Raw genomic sequence first — 13,271 nt, forward strand, 5'->3', positions numbered from 1 at the left:
GGGGCTAGGAGAGGACTCTGCACTCTTGCATGTCACCTACAGCTTTATTTGAATTACATTTTTTTGTTTGTTTGTTTGAGAGAGGATTACTCTGTGTGGCTCTGTTTGTCCTGCAACTTGCTCTACACACCAGGCTGGCCTGAAACTCCCTCTGCCTCCTGAGTGCTGGAATTAAAAGCGTGTGCCACCACTGCCTGGCATGGAGTTTATTTTTTCATTGTATGTATAGCTGTGTGCACATGCATGCAGGAGCCCTTGAGGGCCAGAGGAAGGCACCAGGTCTGGAGCTGGTGGTACAGGTGGCTGTGCACCACTGGGTGTAGGTGCTCTGGAACAGCAGCAGGTGGGTGGCCCTGATGGCTGAGCCATCCCTCCAGCCCACGTCTGTTCTTACCCCTTCCATCTATCTGCCTTTGTTTCTCTCTTTCTGAATAAAGACCATGCTTGGTGCTTCTCTGTCTGGTTTCAAGGTTAACAGACTCCTGAGGCAGCCCAGCTGTTGAGGAGCTGGCTGAAGGGAGATCTAAGCCTGCAGGCACCCGCGGGGTCTGCTGTTTTCAGGGTTTTGTAGCGAGACCTCTGCCAGCCTGAGGCACCTTTGGAAATAAACCCTCAGGTATTGTCTGACATGGAAGCCTTTGCAGAGTGTTTGTGCTTTAGAACTATAGAGGGCAGGATAGAGGGCCAGCGACAGCAAACTGGTGGGGCCTGCTGTTCAGGGGCCAGAGTATGAAGGTAGACACACTTGGAAGATGGAGGCAAGAGGATCAGGAGTGCAGTGTCCTCCTTAGCTCCAGTAGGCTAGCCTGTGCTACATGAGAGCCTGCCTCAAAAATAAAAAGATAGGCTGGGTGTAGTGGCACACACTTTTAATCCTAGCTCTTATGAGCCAGAACAGGTTGATCTGAGAGTTAAAGCATAGCCTGGTCTACATAATCTGTGTGTTAAAGGATAGCCTGATCTGCATAGTTCCAGGATCCCCAGGGCTTTGTAGAAAGACCCTGTCTCACAAACAAAAACAAAAACAAACAAACAAAAAAACAAAATGATTTAATCTCAGCACTTGGGAGGCAGAGGCAGGCGGATTTCTGAGTTCGAGGCCAGCCTGGTCTACAGAGTGAGTTTCAGGACAGCCAAGGCTACACAGAGAAACCCTGTCTCAAACAAAACAAAACAAAAACAAAACAAAAACCAAATAAAATCATTTTAAGAATAAAAACAAAAGAGTGCAAATGGGAGATCCAACCCTGTCTAGATGCCACAGAGGGCCTGTGCTCACAGTGACTGTGCCAGACCTGTCCAGCTCACGGGGAGCTTACAGGTATCCTGCCAGGATGTTTGGGGTACAAATACATTTTTTTTCTTCAGAACTCACAACTCCTGCCAAACACATGCAGATATCTCAGGAAGGTGGGTGCTGTACTAAAGATACTGAGGCAGGTGGATCACCCAGAGTTCCAGCAGATGTTTGAAGGATTTCCTCAGCCAGGATACCAACAACAAAACATTCTAGCAAACTCCACCTTGGGGATCCAGTAAATTCACTGGGCTTAGAGAGTGTGGCGTCGTGGTAATGGGTGTGGAGGACCCCAACATAACCACACCACTGGGAACTGGTAACCAATGGGGCTGATGACCCCCATAGCTCCATAGCCGGGGACCCCACTTGCCTCCAGACCACAGTTGTGGGATTGGGGAGGGAACGCTCTCAGGTTTCAGTAACCCTCCTCACTCTGGTCTGCTGTGAGGGGCTGTTATCTTGAGGGGCCTCTTGGGTAGTCACAGTCACCCTGAGGAAGATGGCAGCTGCTGCACCAGGTAGACACAGGCTGGTCAAGACTAGGTCAAGAGGATGTCAGAGGAGCCTAGGTAAGTGTGTCATAGTGTGTCGGACAGCACACTATGACAGGGACTGCCTGCAGCAGGCCTGGATGGAGACGGTTCAGAAGTTCGAGGCAGCTCCTTGTAAAAAAGGATGGGGTCTGAGACTCTGAGAAGCAGGAGACACATCCCTCCAGGAGACCCGCCATTAGAAATAAGGGACTGCCTCTCAGTAGCCCACGGCAGCTCTTTGTTCCCATCTCTCCTAACCTTAGCCCTGGATAGATTTCATTTGTGCATGACTGCTTTTCAGTTGGCCTTGGTATGCACGATTATTCTGTTATATCTCACTTTCCTACTCCCTTCAGTCTGCTCTGGTGAATTCTGTGATGCTAGATGTTCCTTGATGTAATGATTCTTAAACAATAAAAATTGAGGCATGGGGCACAGCACAGCACAGTCCTAATGGCTCAGGAACTGTGTGCTCTCATCTTGGAAACAATGCAATAACTGCACAATCATAGTTCCAGATTAATGTTTGACTTACAAAGAAAGTTTGAAATTATTAGAAAATGAAACAGAGCCAACATTGGGAACCTGAAAAAGGAAAAAGCTATTAAAGTTATGAAATAACTTTCTTTTTCTTTTCTTTTTTTTTTTTTTCGTTTTTTTCGAGACAGGGTTTCTCTATGTAGCCCTGGCTGTCCTGGAACTCACTCTGTAGACCAGGCTGGCCTCAAACTCAGAAATCCACCTGCCTCTGCCTCCCAAGTGCTGGAATTAAAGGTGTGTGCCACCACCGCCCAGCTCTTTTTTTGTTTTGTTTTGTTTTAAAGATTTATTTATTGGGGCTGGAGAGATAGCTCAGCGGGTCAGAGCGTTGACTGCTCTTCCAAAGGTCCTGAGTTCGGATCCCAGCAACCACATGGTGGCTCACAACCATCCATAATGAGATCTGGCGCCCTCTTGTGGTGTGTCTGAAGGCAGCTACAATGTATTATGCTGGAGCAAGTGGGGCCAGAGCAAGTGGAGGTCCTGACTTGAATTCCCAGCAGCCACATGATGGTTCACAGCCATCTGTACAGCTACAGTGTACTCATACATATAAAATGAAATTAAAAAAAAATATTATATGTAAGTACATTGTAGCTGTCTTCAGAAAGACCAGAAGAGGGTGTCAGATCTCATTACAGATGGTTGTGAGGCACCATGTGGTTGCTGGGATTTGAATTCAGGACCTTCGGAAGAGCAGTCGGTGCTCTTAACTGCTGAGCCATCTCTCCAGACCATGAAATAACTTTTGCACAACATTTGAGAGAGGTTCCTAGATAAAGTATAGAATACATAAAAATCTTATACTAGGCTGGGCAGTGGTGGCACACGCCTTTAATCCCAGCACCTGGGAGGCAGAGGCAGGTGAATATCTGAGTTCGAGGCCAGCCTGGTCTACAGAGTGAGTTCCAGGACAGCCAGGGCTACACAGAGAAACCCTGTCTCAAACAAAACAAAACAAAAACAACAACAAAAAAACCCCCAATCTTATTCTAGTAAAACTAAGTCAAAACACTGGGACCCTCCCAAGAGTCATTGTGTGCAGTGTGCAGAAGCAGAAGCTAGCGGAGCTGCTGAGTTAAGGATTAACTTGCCTCTCTATGGCCACTGCCTGGCAGCTTTGCCCGTGTCATTTATCATTAGAGCTTCACAGGAAAATGCAAGTAACTGACCTCGGAGCTCTGAGCTCTAAAATATAGTAAGTCAAAAGTTAAAGTTTAAACAATGGTAAGTTTATGATTATTATTACTTTAGCCACGGGCCTGGGAATAGGGGGAGCTTGAAACTTTGGGGAACAATTGTAATTCTTGATTCTTTGTGGGATGTGGTCATTCTTTTGAATTTGATTCGGTAATGCTCATACAATGTCTTTTTTTTTTTTTCTACCTGCTTTTGGAGTATCAATAAAAGACTAGGGCAAGAAAAAGGCGAGCGAGTGAGGTATGTATGAGGTGAGTAGAGTGGGTGGCATGGACAGTGAGTGTGAAGTGTGTGCGAGTAAAAGAAAGAATGTGAGGTGTTTGTGAGGTTAAAGTGTGTGTGGAAGAAGAAAAAGAACACACAGAGTGAGTGTGTGTGAGAAAGGGAGTGAGCGAGAGGGCACAACTCCAGCCCAAAGAGGGAGCAAAAGTATAGCTTGTAGGGAAAAGTTGTCTGTGTGTGTTTATTGCGAGCCTTCCAGATGCCTGCAGTTGGGAACTCTGAGGCTGGACAGCTAAGCTTTGAAGTCCTCAACAAGGACACTCACGGGTGCCACTAAGCCACCCTGGATACCAGGGATCTGCTTGTCCCTACCTGGGCTGCCAGGTCCCGCCCTGGCTGCTGTGGCGCCAGCCACCAAATCCGATCTCACTCCCAAGCAAAAACCATTTGTTCTCCCTGGTCACCTTCCCAGCTGCCCCCACACCACCCAGGATCACTTTTCAGAGCACTTTCCAGTAACCCGAGGCCTCCTGTGACCTGTGCTTGCCCTCAAGTCAGGAGGAACCAGTCTGTCCTGAAACACACACCACGACCTGAACCTTCAATCCTGCTTGCTGGGGAAGCGCTCTAGGCTGGTGCTGGGGTCCCACAGGGCCTGCCAGGGACACACAACTCTGAGTGGCTACAGCCAAGGGTCCATACAGAGTGCATGGCCAACCCCATCAAGTCTGTAGGGAAACATGAAGCCCACTGCACACGCCCACAGTAAGTGCTTTAACTATGCCTGTTTCCCCATCTTAGTAATAAGATTTCCTCTGTCCCTATCTCATGTACCCAGAGGCTACATCACTTTTTTTATTTTTCTGTTTGAGTCTCTTGTAGCCCAGGCTAACCTCAAACTCTCTATGTACCCAACTGTGACCTTGAATTCTTGCCTGATTTCTGCCTCAGCCTCTCAAGGACTGGATGATAGCTCATCCTGCCCAGTGTGTGAACACACAGCAATCCTCCTGCTCCTGGGGTCACAAATCTATAGCACCATGCCCGGCCAGCACAGGCTACTTTGTTCAAGCAGGGTCTCACTATGTAGCCTAGGCTGGACTAGAACTTGGAGAAATCCTCCTTCCTCGGCCAACTAGCTGCAGACGCTCCCTGATGGGCCTATGTTAGAGGCACAGAGGGTGACTTAGCCAGGCAGGGTGGGCACACCAGCACCCACAGGTGGAGGCAAGAAGATCAGAATTTCAGGTTATCTTCAGCTTCATAGCAGGTTCCAGAGCAGTCTGGGCTACACAAGACCTCATCAGACAAACGAACAAACAAGGAAGGGGGATGGGGAGCTACATAAGACCTCATCAGACAAACAAACAAGGAGGGGGCTGGGGGAGGTGTCTCGGTCATGGCTGTTGGAGGAGAGAGCTACATTTTGCTATACCCGGATCAACTCTTGCCAGAAGGCTTGGCTCCGACCTGGCCTGGGTCTGGTCAGCCCCAAGATGGAGGCTGAGATAAAGCCTTCTCGGCTCTCCAGTTCTGCTCCCAGTGCAGTGCACACAGGGAGGGTGTGTCTTGTCTTTGCCTTCTGACAGCTCTCAGAATCTTTTCACAGAGTCTTGGGGAATTCCAGGACTCAATTCAAGGCCTCAAGAGGACAAACAAACAAGGAGAGGGGCTGGGGGTGGAGAGAGAGAAGAGAGAGAGAGAGAGGGATGGAGGGAGGGAGGGAAGAAGGGAGAGAGGGGGAGAGAGAGAGAGAGAGAGAGAGAGAGAGAGAGAGAGAGAGAGAGAAAACAATGCAACAAAACAACTTAACAAAGCCATCATCTGAGTTTATTCCTGTGGTCCTGCAAATCTGGAGAGGGGTGGAGATGTCTCTGGTCCAGTAGGCCTCTTCCATTCCCTAAGGAGGCAGTCTCCTGCTTCCACACATGTGCCAGCAACAGCAGGTTAACACTAATGGTAACCCAAGCAGATCTAGACTCACCTTGGAGACTACCTCTGGGCATGTTAGAGTACAGTTTCCAGGACTGCAGGGACTGAGGTGGCTTTCATTCCTCCCCCCATGAGGTCACATGACCGGCTGACTCCTGCTTCTTCCTCACCATGATGAGCCATACCCTGAACTGCAAGACAGAATAAGCCCTCACTCCCTTAAGTGACTGTGGTCAGTCAGGGTGTTTTATCTCTGCGACAGAAATAATAGACTAAGACAAACAATTGAGTGAGGTCCAGCCTGGAGCTGTGAGCCAGAGTTAGCCCTTTGCTTCCTAAGTGTCTTGTCAAACATTTGGTCACAGCAACAATACAACTAGGATACATAGCTAATGTGAACTGAGGGCCTACTGTGTGTATTTCCTGTGTCTCTTCCCCTGTCTGCATGTTACAGATAAGGAAACCAAGGCACAGCAAGGAGACCCACTCAGCCTTGGACCCACAGCCAAACTCCAGCCATCCCTGAATGTGGGCTTAGACTGCTCTGAGCTCCACAGTCAAGGTTCAAATGTCCACATCTCCCCAGGGAGTGCCAGGGACTTGAAATCTTAAGACTTGAGCCTTCTTCCAGGAACGTGGGAGTGGGGTCACAAGACCTGGGTGCAAGTCCAGACTCTGATGCTCAGAAATGGGACCCTTGGTGAGTCACAGCCCCTACTGCGGTCTCCGTTTCTTCATCTGTAGAACAGATAGAGAACCACTGAGAGTCCGAACACAAGCCGACCCTTCCCCCACACCTAGGAAAGACTCCATGGGTTCCATTTCTCAGCCTCCCCAGTGCCAAGGTCTGGGTATTTGTCACTGTCTGCCCAATGAGATGTGGGCAAAATGCTTTGAGATTTTAAAGGCCTCTAGAAAATCTCCCATGCTTGGCCTTTGCTTATCTCTTTAGCAAGGAGCACTGGCAGCTGTGTTGTATCATAGGGTAACTTTGATGTAAACCAACAATTCCATAAACTCAGAGGAAGGCCCATTGCTGCAGTAGCTGAGCTGGACCTATCTCTATGTCCTCTTGTCATCTTGCCCCTGGTTCCCAGCTCATACCAGCGTGGCATCCTTTCCCATGTCCAATGGCCTGTGGCCCAGCATGCTATGCATCTCATGAGTGACCCCATCCCAGTGGCCCCTGCTAGGCAAGAGTGTCTGGGGCAGGTGAGAGGCAGGCAGGCTGCTCTCACTGGGTCTCTCCAAGACTGTGGATGTGATCCAAGTGGCCATGGACACAGAGGGGTCCCCAGGCTCTTGGGAGGGGTTAGAGAAGGTCTGGCAATGGGTACCCTGCTGGGGCTGAGTTCTGCAGCCAGCTTTGGAGTCTTCTGAAGGCCGAGCCGGCTCATCTTCAGAGAACGGTGAGGACAGCTCCCGGAGACCCCGACGAGTGGCCTGAACAGCCCGGAACAGGATGTGCGTCATTATCGCCACCAGGATGAGGGCACCTGAACCCAGGATGGATGCAGCAGCTGCGCCCGCCTCGATCTCAAACAGCAGCAGGACATAAATGGCCAGTGCTGAGGAAGAAATGGCTCACTTATTCATTCTACAAATGTCTGCTTTCCCAGCTTCGGGAGGGGGTCCCTTCAAACACAGAGCAACAGCAGAGAACCCTGGGCCAGAACACATGGATGCTTCTATCCAAGCTTCATCACCATCATGTCTATTTCCAAATAAGGAAGCCAGCAAGGCATGGTGGCGCACACCTTTAATCCCAGCACTTGGGAGGCAGAGGCAGGAGGATTTCTGATTTCCAGGACAGCCTGGTCTAAAGAGTGAGTTCCGGGACAGTCAGGGCTATATGGTAAGAACCCATCTCAAAAACAAAACAAGCAAGCAAAAACCCAGCAAGAATGACTAGGCACATGGCTCAGCAATTCAGAGGATGTGGGCTTGGTTCCCAGCACTGCACAGTGGTTCACGAGCACTGGAACCCCAGTTCCAAAACATCTACTGACTTTTCTGAACTCAGGCATCAGGTACGACGCAGGCAGACATGCAGACAAAGCACCCATACACATTGTGGGTAGAGGGCACTCCAAAACCACACAGCCTGGAACGAGTACAGATGGGATTTCACTTCTTACTTGTTTGCATTTTTATTGCATTTATTCATTGCGTGTATGCAACATGCCACAGTTATTATTGTAAAGATTTATTTTTAATCCCTGAGTGTATGTGTTTGCATGCGTATGTACATATGAATATATATAAGTGCAGGTGAGTGTGCAGGTGTGTGAACACAGGTAAGTGTAGCTTGTTATATGTAGGTGTGTGAGTGCAGGTGCCCATGGAGATCAGAAGGTGTCAGGTCTCCTGGATCAGGTGGCTGTGTGCAGCCTGACATGGGTGCTGGGAACGGAACTCCAGTCCTTTGAAGGAGCAGAAAATACTCTCTCTCTCTCTCTTTTTAAAGGATTTATTTATTTTATTTAATTGAGTACACTTTAGCTGTCTTCAGACACACCAGAAGAGGGCACTGAATTGCATTACAGATGGTTATGAGCCACCATGGGGTTGCTGGGAATTGAACTCAGGACCTCTGAAAGAGAAGTCAGTGCTCTTAACCACTGAGCCATCTCTCCAGCCCCAGAAAGTATGCTTAACTGCTGAACCATCTTTCTGGCTCACTGGCTGAGGCACAGCTCAGTGGGTCAGCACTTGTCTGTGTCCTAGATCCCAGGTTCCAGCCACAATGTGGAGAAATGAAAGCCATACCCTCCCAGGGTACAGCACTTGCCTAACATGCATGAGGGCTGGGTTCCAGCCTCAGCACCCAGTAAACTGGGTGTTGTGGTGCCTGGCATTGCCCTGCTGTGGAGGCATGAGGACCAGGAGCCCAGGGTCATCCTTAGCTACATAGAGTGTTTGAATCCAGTCTAGGCTACATGAGAGCCTATCTAAAAAACAAAACAAAACAAAACAAATAAGCAAAAGCAAAAATCAGAACAAGACAGCTTGGGGGCTGGGAGGTGGCTCTCAGAGGTGAAATGCACTGGCTGCTCTTGCAGGGGACATGGGGTTGGTTCCCAGCACCTTATGATTCTGAATTGCCTGCTGCTCCAGCTTCCAAGGAATCTGTAGTCTCTGACCTCTGTGGGCACAGCACACGCAGACGCTACAGACACCTCTCCTCCCAAGGTTTGGGAGGTGAAAGCGACACCAGAGACGTTTAAAGTCAGCCTTGGCTACAAGGTGACTCCCAGGCCAGTCTGGCCCACAAGATAAATAGTAATAATGATACACAATGAGCACTAACAGAGAATCCTCTGTTTACTGTAAGCATCAACTCTTGTATATATGATAATCTAATCATCACTCTTCAAGTGATGGAGAAACTGAGGCACAGAACATACCCAAGAGAGCCAACTGCCTGAACTCAGGCTACTGGTCCAGAGCTCTGTGTGCACCCTGCCGCAGGCCCCCTATTCCCCCATGAAACACTACCTGCTAAGTAGACGGTGACCCCACAGCAGAACAGGCCAAGCGCCGAGTGCCTGAGGAGACGGCAGTCATACAGAAACCAGTCCGACCTGGAGTGTGGGGGACAGGAAAGAGGACAGTGACCCAGTGACACCAGGAACCAAAGTCGAGAGCCTTAGTCCTCCACCTACCTGCCTAATGAGCCACCCAGCCATATCGTCACCGTACGTACCCCTACCCCTATCTATCCACGCACCCACCACCCATTTGCTTGATTATACCCATTCCCAACCAGCATCAGGCCTCCCAGCACAGTGGAGGGTTAAAGTTGGGACAAGGGTGTGGTTGACTCAAGGAGGGCACCTCGTCACATCCCCACTGTTCCAAGTAGAGTCGCCTACACCCGCACCACCGAGCTCAGAGTTTTGAGCAGGTGACCATGGGCTAGCTGCGGCTAGCTGCGGATCCACAACTGACAGTCCTGGCCCTTCCTGAACCCCGCTTCAGAGCGGGGAGCCTCGAGATTGGGATGCAGCTCCGATGACTGACATGTGCCCCCCCAATACACCCGAAGCACCAGCGCAGGGAGGAGGAGGGCGCACTGAGGCCTTGTTAGTATCACCCCGAGGAACCGGGGTGCTCTCGAAGTCTCAGTTTCCCTCTCTGCAGGTAGAGGCGGTGATATCCTACCTGCCCGGACTCGGCCCGCGTGCCAACTCGGCGCCCAGGTGACCGCAGAGCGCTGCGAGCAGCAAGCAGCTAAGCCCGAGGACCTGTGCCAGCGCGGCCAGCGCTGTCGCCAGCGGCAGCAATGCCCCAGCCGCAGCTTCGGGTAGCCCGGCATCGGGGTCCAGCTCCGGGTGCAGCCCGTCGGTGCGTACGCCCCGCAGCTCCGCGCGCCCTGCCTGGAGCTGGAACAGCAGCTGAGCAGCCAGCGCGACCAGCACCGCGGCCGGGATGCCCAGTAGGGTCATCGCGGCCAGTACCCGGCCTCCGTAGGAACGGCCCATGGCGCGGGCCTTGGATGGAGGAAGGGAGGCGGCAGTAGGCGTTCGGGAGTCCTGGGATTGGGATACGGACGCCACTGGGGCACGAGTGCTGGTACCAGATAGGATGTGGAAAATGCGCAAAAACTTAGGAGAAAGTATTTTTTTACTGCGCGTCGGCCGCGGGCGCCTCCCCCGGCTGTGCTGGGGAAGGGGGAACTGGGGTTTGTGGGGTTGGTCTGGGAGGGGCCCTGCTAGGAGAGCTCGAGAGACTGGAGCTCCACCCTTTGCCGAGAGCCGGAGCTTAGCCCCTCTGTGAACCTGGAGATGAAGGGCGGAGTTGGGTATGCAAAATTTTAGGAGGGGCGTGGCTTGTTTGATAAGTGGAAAGGGGCGTGGGTAAGGCGGAGCATAAGAAGGCTTCTAAAGGGCGGGGCTGAAGAGGACCGGGCTGAGGGGCATCCCAACATCCCGGACGGAGTCCTGTGGACAATGATGGGTGGGGTCCCCAGTGTTAAGGGACCAGAAAGGGAGTCTTGCAAGGCAGAGGTAGGAGGGCTCTAGTTCTGGCAGGTGTTGGGGCGGAGAGGTGAGGTTTGGCTGGGCGGAGAACACAGGTGGGGTATGGTCTTGGGTCGGGGCCTGGAAATGGACTTGTCTGGGAGGGGGCGTGAAGGGGTTGGGTTAGGGTGGAGCCGTCTGAATTGCCCCACCCGTTTGGAGGGGTAGGGCGTTGTTTGGATATTGGAGAGGTAGGCAGAGCCCAGGAGATCAAGGCCCGGCCAATTGTGAGTTCCGGTAGGGGGGGGCAACTAGAACATAGCTAGTTCTAGGCCAGTCAGGGCTACCTATAGAGACTCTGTCTCAAAAACAAAAACAAAAACAAATTGTGGGAGGGCAGGCAAGGAGTTGGCAGGAGATGAAGCTCTGAGTCTTGCTTGGACTCAGGCAGGGTCCCAAAGCCCAAGGATGGAGATCTGGACTCACAGAGTGCCTGACCCTGGAAGCTGGACCTATGGGTCCCTCCCTGTGGGTGTAGACAGGCATTTTCCTGTCGCCCTGAGGACCAAGCTTCTAGTACCTGTTTACTAAAATAACAATCATCATCATTATAAGTATTACTATTTGTTTTATGTGTATGAGTGTGTTGCCTACATGTATGTCTGTCTGTTTGTTGCAGCTATCTGTGGAGGTCATAGGAGGGCTTTGAGGCTCCTGGAACTGGAGTTTCAGATGGTTATTAGCCACTGTGTGGATGCTGAGAACCGAACCCCCACCCTCTGCACAAGCAGAGATGCTGGTGCTCTTACCCACTGAGCCATCTTCCCAATGTGTATATATCTGAACAAATCAGGCACAGTAACGCAGGCCTGCCATCACTGTCATCAATTCAGAGGGTGAGGTCAGGGGACTGTGGACACTGGGAAGACAGTCGGACCTAGAAGACACTGTCTTTGGAAGGAATCAGAGGGACTGGAGAGATGGCTCAGTGGGTAAGAGGTCTGTTCCCAGAATACGTGCCGGGCGGTTTGCAACAGCTTGCAACTCCAGGGCCAGGGGATCCCACACCCTCTTCCTGCCTCTGGCCTTACCTTCACTCAGATCCACATATGCTGCTCCAAATATAATCAAAATTAAAATTAGGCTGGGTGATGGTGATGCATGCCTTTAATCCCAGCACTCAGGAGGCAGAGACAGGTGAATCTCTGAGTTTGAGGCCAGCCTGGTCTACAGAGTAAGCCCAGTATAGCTGGGACGGTGTAGATAGAACCTGCCTCAAACAAAACAATTCCGTTTCTCACGTTGGTGCAGCCCATGGTGCTGTGACTAGCTGTGACCTCTGTAGCTTCCAGGCCACCTTGCTCCTGGGTCTCTTCCCCATGTCTTTGCCAGAACACCTTTTTTGTGGGGGAGGGAGTGGAGGAAAAGGTTTATTCAGCTTACATGTCCATATTGCTGTTCATTAGCAAAGGAAGTCTGGCCAGGAACTCACACAGGGCAGGAACTTGGAGGCAGGAGCTGATGCAGAGGCCATGGAGGGGTGCTGCTTACTGGATTGCTTTCCCTGGCTTGCTCAGGTTGCTTTCTTATAGAACCCAGGACTGCCAGCACATGGATGGCACCGCCCACAAGGGGCCCTCCCCACCTTGGTCATTAATTGAGAAAATGCCTTACAATTGGATTTCATGGAGGCATTTCCTCAAGAGAGGTTTCTTTCTCTGTGATAACTCCAGCTTGTGTCAAGTGTGTACAGACAGGCATATGTTTTTGGATCCATCCATTTGCCCACAAAAAAGTCATGATGTCCTTGTTTTTATTAGCAAAACAGTAGTATTTCATTGTGTAAATGAGCCACATTTTCTCTATCCATCCTATAGTTAAGGGGCATTTGGCTTGTTTCTACTTTCTGGCCATTACAAACAAGGCTGCTCTGAACACAGTCGAGACCTTGTCCTTATGGTATGGTAGAGCAGCCAGAACACCTTTGAAATGATTACTTTTAACAAATTGAGATGAAACTTACAATAGAGTATCCAGTTTCTACTTGCTGTTTTGTTTTTGTTTTTAAAGCACATTTACAGAGCAACCCTGCCTATATCTATCTAGTTTGGAAACATTCTATCTCTTTAAGAGAGCCCCTCCCATCACGCTCCACTTTCCTTGTGGCTCCGGCAGCCCCAGACTGACAGCTCCATTTGTGGTTGTCTCTGTTGGGGACACTTCCTGCCAGGTCAAGTGTTTTGCGTCTGGCTGCTGCCACTCAGTATCCTGTGTGGCAGCCTGTGTCAGTGCTTTCTTTATTCCTGTTTGTGGCTGAGCAATATTCCACTCTGGACATACCACAGGAGTTGGCCCATTGATTTATTGATGGACATTTGGGATGCATCTACCTTTTGACTAGTGTCAGTTACAAACACACGTAGGCAAGTCTGAGAACCCTGCCTCTAGCAGTGAAGTTCTATGAGTCAAAACCCTGATCCCTATGCTAACTCCATTTTACGGTTGTGGATAACAAAACAGGTTCCTATGCAACTGTACAAATTTTATTTCCCATAAAAGGTGAATAAGGATTTCTTTTTTTTT

General features: G+C 50.5%; 1 protein-coding gene across 1 annotated transcript; it reads right to left on the bottom strand.

Annotated features, from left to right (window-relative positions):
* Window positions 1-6,825: 6,825 nt before the first annotated feature.
* Window positions 6,826-10,466, bottom strand: Tmem221 (transmembrane protein 221). The gene is made up of 3 exons (XM_031342986.1): window positions 9,892-10,466; window positions 9,226-9,311; window positions 6,826-7,295 (listed from the first exon to the last, which is right to left on the bottom strand). The coding sequence occupies exons 1-3, from the start codon at window positions 10,209-10,211 to the stop codon at window positions 6,826-6,828; spliced, it is 876 nt and encodes a 291-aa protein (XP_031198846.1). The 5' UTR covers window positions 10,212-10,466.
* Between the last annotated feature and the right edge of the window lie 2,805 nt (window positions 10,467-13,271).

The sequence above is a fragment of the Mastomys coucha genome, unplaced genomic scaffold (genome assembly GCF_008632895.1).
Source record: "Mastomys coucha isolate ucsf_1 unplaced genomic scaffold, UCSF_Mcou_1 pScaffold22, whole genome shotgun sequence".
In the NCBI taxonomy this organism is placed as follows: Eukaryota; Metazoa; Chordata; class Mammalia; order Rodentia; family Muridae; genus Mastomys; species Mastomys coucha.